This window comes from Symphalangus syndactylus, chromosome 13 (genome assembly GCF_028878055.3).
Source record: "Symphalangus syndactylus isolate Jambi chromosome 13, NHGRI_mSymSyn1-v2.1_pri, whole genome shotgun sequence".
NCBI lineage: Eukaryota > Metazoa > Chordata > Mammalia > Primates > Hylobatidae > Symphalangus > Symphalangus syndactylus.
The window spans coordinates 64013973-64026619 of NC_072435.2; the positions used below are offsets into that span (position 1 = coordinate 64013973).

The 12647-nt window shown below is 39.8% G+C and overlaps 2 protein-coding genes and 1 non-coding gene across 17 annotated transcripts in view; 1 reads left to right on the forward strand and 2 right to left on the reverse strand.

The window, feature by feature from the left end:
- RAP1B (RAP1B, member of RAS oncogene family) overlaps positions 1-12647 on the forward strand; it is a 52043-nt gene that overhangs the window by 14341 nt on the left and 25055 nt on the right. The gene's annotated exons all lie outside the window — the stretch shown is intronic.
- On the reverse strand, positions 1631-10995 carry LOC129460238 (large ribosomal subunit protein uL16-like). Its single transcript, XM_063614240.1, has one exon. It carries the CDS (start codon positions 2678-2680, stop codon positions 2225-2227), a length of 456 nt encoding a protein of 151 aa, XP_063470310.1. The 5' UTR covers positions 2681-10995; the 3' UTR covers positions 1631-2224.
- Positions 2631-2765, reverse strand: LOC129461327 (small nucleolar RNA SNORA70). Its single transcript, XR_008650480.1, has one exon. It is a non-coding gene; the product is annotated as a small nucleolar RNA SNORA70 (small nucleolar RNA).

A 12647-nucleotide genomic window follows, 5' to 3' on the forward strand; every position in this document is an offset into this window, starting at 1 on the left:
GTCTTCCAGTGAAGTGTGGTGTGCCTTTCATTTTTCTGAGTGGTCTTTATTTTACAGAATACTAAATGGATCTTTGAATAGACTGAAGAGGGTAGATTATAAAAGGAAGAACTGTTAAATTAGTCAAAAAAAACTTTATAACACAATTAGCTGCATGAGCCAGTGCGCGCATAAGCAGGTAGTATAAATGCTTAGGTTGAGATACTAAAATTAGTATTAGAGAAAATTATAGGAAGTACCTATGCTCCCACTATGTTTTGTTACTTGGTTAATTTTTCTCCTCTGAACTTCTGGCAGGTTTACTGGGGAGTTTTCCATTAGGAATATTCTGGTCCTTAAGTTTCATTTTGAATGTATAATATAATCATGCAGGTTATGAACCCACAATCTAAAATCAAGGCATTCTTTTTTAAAGTTTCAGATGAGGCTGGGCATGGTGGCTCATGCCTGTAATCCCAACACTTTGGGAGGCCAAGGCGGGTGGATCACTAGGTCAAGAGATCGAGACCATCCAGGCCAACATGGTGAACCCTCCCCCCCCGCCCTGCCGTCTCTACTAAAAATACAAAAATTAGCCGAGTGTGGTGGCATGCACCTGTAGTCCCAGCTACTCGGGAGGCTGAGGCAGGAGAATTGCTTCAATCCGGGAGGCGGACGTTGCAGTGAGCCGAGATCGTGCCACTGCACTCCAGCCTGGCAATAGAGCAAGACTCCGTCTCAAAAAAAAAAAAAAAAAAAAAAAAAAAAAAAAAAAAAAGTTTCAGATGTATTCAGGAGTGGTCATATTGAGTTTGTCATCTGATCCTGGTTATGAGGGTAACAGTAAAATGAAATAAAATATTTTTCTGAGCCATTTGTTTCTCCTCTCATAGAAGACACTAATTCTGTTTATTTCTGAATTCAGCCTTGTGTTGAAACAGACTGTAGAATCATGTTTTAAAAAAGCTTCACCCATCCTTGTGGAGGGTGATGGTTTGCAAAAGCACCACCCCACTTAAGCATTCATGTTGAGAAAATATTTATGGCATTCTTCTATGCATGAAAATGGGTATGCTTTGTTCTGGAGTTCTTACCTTTATTTATCTACTAACACTAAAGTTCCTCACTTTCGATTTCCTTTTTTTTTTTTTTTGAGACGGAGTCTCGCTCTGTCGCCCAGGCTGGAGTGTGCAGTGGCGCATTCTCGGCTCACTGAAAGCTCCGCCTGCTGGGTTCACGCCATTCTCCTGCCTCAGCCTCCTGAGTAGCTGGGATACAGGCACCCACCACCACGCCTGGCCAATTTTTTTTTATTTTTTATTTTTTTTATTTTTAGTAGAGATGGGGTTTCACCGTGGTCTCAGTCTCCTGGATTTCTTTTTTTTTTTTTTTTTTTTTTTTTTGAGACGGAGTCTCGCTCTTTCACCCAGGCTGGAGTGCAGTGGCGCGATCTCGGCTCACTGCAGGCTCCGCCCCCCGGAGTTCTGCCATTCTCCTGCCTCAGCCTCCCGCGTAGCTGGGACTACAGGCGCCTGCCACCTCGCCCGGCTAATTTTTTGTATTTTTTTTTTGTATTTTTAGTAGAGACGGGGTTTCACCGTGTTAGCCAGGATGGTCTCGATCTCCTGACCTCGTGATCCGCCCGCCTCGGCCTCCCAAAGTGCTGGGATTACAGGCGTGAGCCACCGCGCCCAGCTCTCCTGGATTTCTTATACCTGTACCCCAACAGCTTATAAACTGCATGTAGTATAGCATTTGCTTGAAATATATGAAAGTAGATATTTTCTCTAACTAATAGGGCTATTTCTGTGGTGGTTGTAGTTACTTTGCAACCTGTTCAGCAAATATTATGGGGCGTTTTTGACGGTATCTTTAAATTTTGGACATAGAGAACCATCTTGGACAACCTTTTTCCCCCCAGTCTCAGTCATCCCTTTGGAGGTAGTGTCTCATTTTTAATCTGTGACTTGTGGAAGTTAAGGCATTTGAGTAGCTTATTTAAACTACTAAATAATCTGATTTCTGGAGATCTGAGGAATAGCAGACACCCTTTTCTGTACTAAATTGGGGAAATTTATTTTATAGGCAAAAAGATGAATAAAATGTTCCTAGTAGACAGCCCCTAGTAGTTCTGGGCTTGGGTAAAGGTCTTAAGGAAAAGGGAAGGTAGTATCAGAATTTTCCAGGGTGTTTTTTGTTATTGTTGTTGTTTGTTTGTTTGTTCTGGGTGGACAGGAAGTAGAATTTATTGGTGAGTATTAAGAGGGGGCAGCACAGTGGAAGCCCTCATGAATGCAGGGCCCCGCCACTTGTCCAGAGGGCCATGGTTGGGAATGTAGTTGACCCCACACCCATCTGGGATGAGCCGCTTCTCAGCCACCCTGTCTTCAAACTCATTGGCATTGAACTTGGTGAAGCCCCACTTCTTTGAGATGTGGATCTTCTGGTGGCCCGGAAACTTGAACTTGGCCCTGCGCAGGACCTCAATCACATTCTCCTTGTTCTGCAGCTTGGTGCGGATGGACATGATAACTTGGCCAATGTGAACCCTGGCCACAGTGCCCTGGGGCTTTCCAAAGGCACCTCGCATGCCTGTTTGAAGCCTACACTGGGGTAGTGCAAGGTCAGAAACATGTACATCCATCTGAAAGGACTGTCTCCAAGGTCCTTTAGAGCAACCGATACAACAAACAGGCTGCATACACTACCAAGGAAGCTGCTGTTTGTAGCCATTGCACACTGGGCCCCCATGAGGAAAGGAACTCAGTCGGCTTAATAGGCTGCAGCAGGGTGTTTTTTAAAACACACATACACCCAATCCCTACTAGAATGAGAGATTTTACTAATAGTGTTAGAAGTGTAAATGGTTTGGTAGCCAACCACTACTTTAAAATTGATTAGCATTCCTGGGCTTCTGGGCCTTCACATATAAATTTGACCTGACCTTGAAACTTCCCCTCTCGTTATTCCCAGTGTGACTTTTGTTTTACCCGCTTTTCGAAATACCCCATGCGTAGCTCCTTACTTCACATCATGCTGGAATGTGACCCATACCAGCCGAACTACATCTAACAGAAACATAATACCTGACTAAAAGCGTCTTTTATCATATAGATAGATGTGTACAGGGTATGTTAATTTATCTTTAGAGAGACTCCCCAGTATACTGAAAAAACGGACATAAGTTTTGGTAGATAGCCTTGCTTTATAGAAAATGAAAATGGGCCAGACAGTGGTGACTCATTCCTGAAATCCCAACACTTTGGGAGGCCAAGGCAGGAGGATCACTTGAGGCCAGGAGTTTGAGACCAGCCTGGGCAACATAGCAAGACCCTGTCTCTGCAAAAAAATTAAAAAAAAAAATAATCGGGCATGCGGCACACGCCTGTAGTCCAGCTACTCAGGATATTGAGGTGGATAGATCACTTGAGCCCAGGAGTTGAGGCTGTAGTGAGCTATGATTGCGCCTCTGCACTCCAGCCTGGATAACAGAATGAGACCTTGTCTCTTAAAAAGAAGAAAATGAATATGCCAGATACTAGCTTTTCCAGCCTCCTTGCAGCTAGGGCACAAGTACTTGACCTAGGCCCCACAAAATTACGTGTACTTTAACTTGAGATGGAAGAGATGATAAATTTCTGATGGATTTCTCTTTTCCTCTTAGTTGATGTATACCACAAATCAGTTTTCTGCTGCAGAAACAACTGATACAAACTGAAGCATCTACTGTTAGTGATGTGACAGCAGTTTCCTCACCTGGCCAATTTTGTAATATGGTTTTGGGTGTTTGTGGCTATGTTAGCTTCCAACTTCATTCTCTAGTTTCCACAGTAATTTTGTAAGTTGCTTGATATTTTTTAATGACTTATTTTTATATGTAAATGTGATTTGTATAACTTCCAACAGGAAACCTTGTCCAATGCATGACTTTAGAAAATTTAGCAAAAACTTTTCAAAGGGATATTTATGTGAAGAAAATGAGTGGTATCCTTGTGAGAGAAAAGTACAAGAATGAGACTGGGGCAAACTGCTTTTCCAGAAATAAAGAGGCCCTGATGATGACACTTTTGGTAGATCCAAGCTTTTCATGAATATTGAAGCTCTGGATGCCTTGTTCAGTAGTTTCATAAGCAAAAATCCAGAAGTGTAGAAAGAGTTTTAATTGAAATTAAATAAAATCAAAATTTTAGTTTTACAGTTACACTAACCACATTTTAAGTCTTTGATAGTCATCTGTGGCTAGTGGCTACTATACTAGACAGTCCAGATAGAACATTATCATCACAGGAAGCTCTATTGGACAGCAGTAGTCTGGATTCTAATCCTAAATCTACAGTCTTGTGGTTCTGCAACTTCAGGTAAGTAATCTGAATCACAAATCCTTTATCTATTTTTATTTACTTATTTATTTAGCTATTTTGAGACAAGTCTCACTCTCTTGCCCAGGCTGGTGTGCAGTGGTGCAGTCACGACTCACTGCAGCCTCAATCTCCCTGGGCTCAGGTGATCCTCTCACCTCAGCCTCCTGAGTAGCTGGGGCCACAGGCGTGCACCACCATGCCCAGGTAATTTTTTGTGTTTTTTGTAGAGACAAGGTTTCACAATGTTTCCCAGTCTGGTATCAAACTCCTGAGCTCAAGCCATCTACCTACCCCAGCCTCCCAAAGTGCTAGGATTCCAGGCGTGAGCCCCTGTGCCCAGCCAGATCCTTTATCTAAAGATAGTACCTTATCTTCATTGTTGCTCTGAAGATTGGAATTTAATATATGAAAGGACATGGTAAGAGCTTTAAAAGCACCATACAGACACGTCAGTGTTCCAGATTAGAAATATATTTATTGGTTAACAAAGGATTATTCTGAAATAATCTGAAGAGAAACTTCAGAACCCCAGTGGCATGAATACTTTGATGTTAGACCATGTGTATTTTAACCACTTGAAGAATCTAAATGCACAAAATTAACAGATTAGATTTTCATTTTAAATGTGAAATATATTTTACCCAAGCTGCCGTTTTCAATTTTATCTATAAATCTTAAAGTTTTTATATATACTAGGGGCTTAACCTTCTTGCTGTAGGTTCCCTTTATATATACTATTTTATCATCCTCATGAATGATCTTAAACAACTCAGTCTGTTAACTAAGTGAATAATGTACCTGTCACATAGAGATACTGAATGAATGTTATAAAAATGATAGCTAGCTATGCCAGAAATCATTGGTTTTGGTAGACAGACTTCAGCATTTAGCAGGATCATTCTCAGTAATTCTTTATAGGTGTTTTGATTTGTTTTGAGGGGGTTGTTTGGCATATATTTTGCAGCTAATTAATTCATTTTTGTAAAACCGTCAGACAACAGTGCTAGATGTTTAAAATACTCTACAGCAGAAATTTTCAAATGTTTTTGGAATCATTAATACAACCATGTCTCTCCTTCACTTAAGCCACAGTAGCCATTGGTAATTGAGAACTAGATTCTTTCCCTTTGAGTCCTAGTTGATCTCAAAAATCATTCTCAACACTGTACTTAGCTACAGGTAGCTATTAATATTTTGAGTTGATGACTAAGCTAAAACCCATTTACCACCTCTGAGTTAATGGGCAAGGTCTGTCCTTGTCTCTTCCAGGCTCTAGCCTATAGTGCAAGTGTTGGCAAACTTTTTCTGTAAAGGGCCAGGTAACTGTTTTAAGCCTTGTTAACCATACAGTCTCTTACCACAACCATTCACCTCTGCTATTGTAGCCTGAAGCCAACTATGGACAAGACACAACAAATGAACTATGTTCCATTAAAACTTTATGAGTGTGACTGTGTTTCAACAAAATTTTATATACCAAAAAAAAAAAAAAACAGGGAGCAAATGAGATTTGGTCTGGGAGTTCTAGTTGGCCAACCTCCCCTCTAGGGCAAGAAACTGGTTTTGATTCATTCAACAAATAATTAGGTGTCTTCCATATTCCAGCCACTGTGTTAGGTTTTGATTATATAGCAATAATCATTACACGTAGGCCCCAGGTCATGAGGTATTTAACCCTTAACTGAGTATGGTTTTGGGGCTTTTTGCTTTTTTGGGTTTGGAGTGTTTTTTGTTTTTGTTTCTGTTTTGTTTTTTTCGAGGCAGGGTCTCTGTTACCCAGGCTGGAGTGAAGTGGCGCTGTCACAGCTCACTGCAACCTCAACCTGCCCAGGCTCAGGTGATCCTTTCACCTCCCATCCTCCTGGGTAGGTGGAACTGCATTTTGTGTATTTTTTGTAGGGGTGGGGTTTCGCCTTGTTGCCCAAGGATTACAGGTGTCAGCCACTGCATCCAGCCTGAATATGTTTTTTTCATGCACTTTGGCAGATTCGAAGTACTTTTTTTGAGGGAAAAATGGGGCCTGCCCTATACATCTGCTTTATTTGTTAATACATGTGAGGTTGTAGGCAAATACCCTAAGTGCTATGTTTTGTGATAGTGGTATAACTAAATGTAACTTCAGCATGCCTTAGATATTAGATGCCGTGGTATCAAAATTAATATCCTGTTATAAAAAATAGGGAACCAAAAATGTTTGCATATGATATCTACACTGGCTGCACATAGCAGATACTTAATATCCATATAATATTGAATAAAGCTGAAATTCCAAGTTTCTAACTATCCTTATGTCAGTTTCTTGCAGTTTCTTCCATTTGGTATGCTATTTCTGACCTCATTTGTTGTTTTTCACCATTTTAATATAGGTTTTTGTTGCAAATTAACTTACGCATTTTAAAAATTATCACATATTACTCATATTTTAATGAAATGCTTACCATGCCTAGATGTATTGTTCAGCTTTCTACTGTTAGAACTTCTTTCGTTAATTTAAAAGTATCTTTAGTTTTCTCAGTATTTATCTTCAAAATGTCTGTTGTTGCTTATTAAATGAGTCAAAGCTCTTCACTGATATTCAGAGATCTCCTTAATCTTAACTGAAGATTCCTGCTATTTTTATTTTCCTATTCCTTTGTTCCCTGTGAGCCAGTCAGACTGCTTTTTCCGCTATAGTCTAATTAATGTTCCCATGTTATGCTGCCTTTTGTGCCTTTGCTCTCACTTTTCTTACCCCTGGTATGTTCTTTCCTATTGAAATATTGTAACTTTCTTTTTTTTTTTGCCACCCTCTTCATAAATCTCCTTATCTCTCCTTCTGAACTCCCATAGTATTTTGTACATCTCATGATATTTTTCATATTTTTATGTCTCCATCTTTTCCTACAAAATTGTAAGCTTTTTAAGAGCAGGTATGTTTTTTCCATCTTTAAGAATATGAAATAAGAAGCAAATTCCTGTCAGAACGTATTCTACCTAAAATGGCCAACCATTCTTGTTTGCCCAGGATGGAGAGTTTCCTCAGACATGAGACTTTCAGTGCTTAAACCTGGACCGTTGGTCACCCTGATTCCACTTCATGATGTAGCCATCTTTTTTGCATATCAGTGCTTTACTGCAGGTTTTTTTTTTTCTTTTTAAAAAATAAACACATAAAATGAACATGAAGGAAACAGTTTTTTGGGTTTTGGATTTTGTTTTGTTTTTTTCAGACAGTTCGGCTGTCACCCAGGCTGGAGTGCAGCCGCAATCCCAGCTCACTGCAACCTCCGCCTCCCAGGTTCAATTCTTGGGCCTCAGTCTCCTGAGTAGCTGGGACTGCAGATGTGTGTGACTATGCCGTGCTAATTTTTGTATTTTTATTAGAGACAGGGTCTTGCCATGTTGGCCAGGCTGGTCTCAAACTCCTGGCCTCAAGTGATCCTCCTGCCTCAGCCTCCCAGTGTGTTAGGATTACAGGCATGAGCCACTATGCCCAGCCAAACAAAATTTTTTTTAATTAACAAAGAAAAATTACTTGTGCCTTTTAGCAAATATTTGGAAGATTATATTCATATGGTAAAGATCAGATTCAGATGATAAAAAAGACCAAAATGTGGGAAAATTTTGACTAAAGTTGAATAAGAATGATGTTCTTTTCACAAGCAGAGGGACTCTTCAGTAGTTTTGGTTTATGTTTAGTAGACACAGTTTTTTTTTTAGAGTAGACCCTAAAAGAATGTGGAGTAAATGGTGGCGGTGATTTGACCACAACAGTGGTGTCTATTGCTAGAGAAATTAAAAATAAGATGTAAGATACTTAACTCTCCTTTTTACAAAAGGCTTCAGATAAAGAGGAAATGGGAGCAAGTCCAGAGATTATAGGCACTATGTGGGCTAATGATGTTTTTAGAGATGATGTCTCACTATGTTGTCTAGGCTGGTCTGGAACTCCTGGCCCCAAGCAATCCTCCCACTCAAGCAAGATTCAAGTAACTCGGACTATAGATGTGAGCTATCATACCCAGCTGGCAAGTGATTTTCATATGTTATGGTTTATTGTACAATACAAGCTACTCACTGCGTGTTTTATTGTGAGAAGCTTACTAAGTCAGAAAGGTTTTCAGTTTTGTGCAGTACTTTTTTCTGTTGATATTTCTATTTCTCATAAGCTGGGAAAAACATCATCAAAGTTCATTGGGTGACATCTTACATCTAAAACCTTAAAACTAAGTTGAGATTTATTATCACAAAATAAATTCCCCCATACCTCCACCGAACCCCCCACCACCCATGACTTGATGACTTCAGTCATACTCATCCTGTTCCCCAGAGCGCCCTTACTTTACAAGTGAACTCCCCTATTCCCTAATGATTTATATATCCACTGGTCTGCGTTAAATATCCACTTAGGAAGCCTTGCCTGATAGTTCTTTATAGGTAGACAATTGTTCTCTTCTGTGCATCCACAGCAAGCACTTTATACTGTAGACCCTGCTTGATTGTGAGCTAACACAGTGCAAACACTGTGAACATTTTAATTTATAAAACTAACAGAGTGTCTTCTGGGCTTTAATATGTAGTTGTCACATTTGCTTTTCCTCAGATTTCTGGGCCACATAACCTTTTTGTCATAGTTAAAACTAATATCTTGGCTGGGTGCAGTGGCTCATGCCTGTAATCCCAGCACTTTGGGAGGCCGAGGCAGGCGGATCATGAGGTCAGGAGTTCGAGACCAGCCTGGCCAATGTGGTGAAACCCCATCTCTACTAAAAAATACAAAAGTTAGCCAGGCATAGTGGCATGTGCCTGTAGTCCCAGCTACTCAGGTGGTTGAGGCAGGAAAATCACTTGAACTTGGGAGGTGGAGGTTGCAGTGAGCTAAGATTGTGCCACTGCACTCCAGCCTGGGCAATAGAGTAAGACTCTGTCAAAAAAAAAAAAAAAAAAAAAAACTTAACATCTCTAATCTGGTCATTGAAATTGAGGTGTAAAGCAAATTAATGTTTTCTCATTGCCTCTTGTATCCTCCTCTTCCTGTGTAAGAAATAATAAGGCCCAATATAAGGTAGTGGAGTAGAGAGAGTGGAATTGATTCCAGAGATACCAAGGTAGAATGAATCAGACTTGATAATGGAGTGAAGAGAGAAGAATCCATGACAACTCCCGGGTATACAGTTACCTATTAAAATAGTATGCTATTGAAGTCCTTTAGGTGTCTTAAGCACTATAAACACCTAGATAGATTTAATTTTAAAAAATAGCAAATTAACATTTACTGACTGCTTCCTGTGTGTTACTCATTGTGCTACACATTTTGCATAGGGTAAGTTATTTCATTTGAATCTTTAAGAACCGTAAGAAGTAGATAATTTTATTTCCATTTTCAAGTGAGGAAATGAGACACAGAGTTTAAAATAACATGACCAAAGCCATTCAACTAAGTAGAACTGATTCCAACCCAGACAATGGGATCTAAAGCCTATGCCAAGTCAGTATGTATCCCTATGGATTTTACTGCTAATTCAGATACAGGGAAAAAATGACATTTTTTTGGTCACATCTAGAGAATTGGGAGCAGGGAGGAGTTCTACACAAATACAGCCTATTTGGAAAGATCTGATAGAAACTAGTAAGGTGATCTTGAGCCTGTATTATTATTATTATTTTTTTTTTTTTTACCTGTTTTTGAAATTGTTGGTCTCTCCTTTTTTTAAAAAATCACTTAACTATTTTGCTTATCTCTTGACTCAGCTGAGAAATCTATTAAACTGGTTCTTCTGCATTTGTCAGATTATTGATAAATTGTTACACTCTGTTCTATATTCTACCATACATGCTCAAATACTGAACTGAAAAGGTAACTAGAAATGAAACTGGAAAAGCTAACCTTACGTTGCATGTCAGATGATATGTTGTTGAATATTTCAGTGAGAAAGTTAGTGTGATTAGTTGAAAAAACTTATTTACTAGCAGTATTAATCCATGAAAAGGGCAAGGGAATTTTTTCTTTCTTGAGGTATTATAAATATGATCAGAATAGAGAAAATGCTATACACAGTCTGATAATCTACAAATTTTGCACTTTCTAGATTTAGAAATCTTGTTCACAGGAGATCTTTCTTGGCAGAATGAGTAAGATTGGAAACATTTTCCATGTGTCTTCATTATGAGAGAGGCAGACAAAGTAAATATGATAAGCAGTCTTCATTTTAGCAGCTTTCTATTTTATAGTTCCTTGTTAGGAGTTTTATTTTTAAAAGAGGGTAGGAGAGGTAGTGTTTGGGCCCCTTATTTTTTCCTTCAAAAAGATTTTTAAAGTCTGTCATTGTGTTAAACAGATTCATAACGGGTCCTTCTGACAGCTGAATTAGTTGAATTTATTTGGGAATGAGAAAAGGACACAGTTATCCTCTTTAGCTATTAAAGTATTACTTTTGGAGTTGGAGGTGGAAAGGAGAAGTCAAGTATCTTCTCTTTCAGAAAGTGCAGTGGGAGAAGTAATGTTACCTGACTTCAGGAACCAGTATTTAAAGCCTCTTTTTTTTTTTTTTTGGACACAGAGTCTCACTCTGTCACCCAGGCTGGAGTGCAGTGGTGCAATCTCGGCTCACTGCAACCTCCACCTCCTGGGTACAAGCAATTCTCCTGCCTTAGCTTCCCTAATAGCTGGGATTACAGGCGCCCACCACCTCACCCAGCTAATTTTTGTATTTTGGTAGAGATGGGGTTTCACCATATTGGCCAGGCTGGTCTGGAACTCCTGACCTCAAGCAATCCACCCACCTCGGCCTCCCAAAGTGCCGAGATTACAGGCGTGAGCCAGTGTGCCTGGCTTACTTAAGCCTCTTTTTATAATTTAGGATCACAGAATTTCAAACTGGGGTTGAGGGGTGAGTGTAGTAGCTAAACAACTTGAGATTGGAGAACTGCTTTTGCAAAATTTCCATTTTGGTTATACCCATGCAGAGATTTTTTTTTTTTTTTTTTTTTTTTTTTTTGACTAAGTCTTGCTCTGTAGCCCAGGCTTGAGTGCAGTGGCAGAATCTCTACTTACTGCAAATTCCGCCTCCCGGGTTCAAGCGATTCTCCTGCCTCAGCTTCCTGAGTAGCTGAGACTACAAGCGTCCGCCACCACACCTGGGTAATTTTTTTTTTTTTTTTTTGTATTTTTAGTAGAGACGGGGCTTCACCATGTTGGCCAGGCTGGTCTCAAACTCCTGACCTCAAGTGATCCACCCGCCTTGGCCTCCGAAAGTCCTAGGATTACAGGCATGAGCCACGACACTCAGCTATTTTTGGGCATATTTTAAGGGAAAGAAATTATGCTTTTTAAATGTTGCTTATTGCTTTTCAAGGATTTGATTCTTCTAAGCTACTTTTTCATTTGTCAATGAGATTTAAGAAATAAATCAGGTTATAAAGTTAAGAGCAGTTGTCTGGAACCCAGAAGTTGGTTTTAACACTAGAGTTCCTGCTGCAGGGCATTTCTACTGGACTGTAATTCCTAGAAGGCAAGTATAAGAACTGTTTTTTTGTTGTTTGTTTTAGAAACAAGGTCCTGCGTCACCCATGCTAGAGTGCAGTAATGCAATCATAGCTCACTGTAACCTCCAGTTAGTGGGCTTAAGTGATCCTCCCTTTCTTTTGAGCAGCTGAGACTCTAGGCATGTACCACCACACCCAGCTACTTTATAAATTTTTTGTAGAAGTGTGGTTTTGCTGTGTTGTCCAGACTAGTCTTGTGCAGTCTTCCCACCTCAGCCTCCCAAAATGCTGGGATTGTACAAGTGTGAGCCACCACGCCGATCCCTACTTTTTTTTTTTTTTTTTTTTGAGGTGGAGTCTCCATTCAAGCAATTCTCCTGCCTCAGCCTCCGGAATAGCTGGGATTACAGGTGTGCACCATCACGCCCAGCTAATTTTTGTATTTTTAGTAGAGATGGGGTTTCACCATGTTGGCCAGGCTCATCTCGAACTCCTGACCTCAGGTGATCCACCCACCTCAGCCTCCCAATATGCTGAGATTCCAGGCGTGAGCCACCATACCTGGCGTGTCCCTACTTTTTTAAATGCCAAGATTTGTGTATTTCATCTTCTGTTGGGATTCATGGTATCTGTCAATAATTGATGTGAACTTAAATGGCAATTTACCTCTAAAAAGATAACTTATTACTCTTCTTTTAAAAGTCTGTACTTCTGTCATTTGCTGGAAATGAATAATTAGTCTTTATTCAGAAAACATTTATAGACCAGATAGTGGACACCAAAATAGGGACTACCCTGCAGTTGCTTGATGATGGTAATAACTAACATGTAATGCTTTTATAA

Excerpts from the sequence above, each read along its gene's own strand:
- LOC129460238 (XM_063614240.1), bottom strand. The coding sequence starts at position 2,680 with ATGCAGCCTGTTTGTTGTATCGGTTGCTCTAAAGGACCTTGGAGACAG.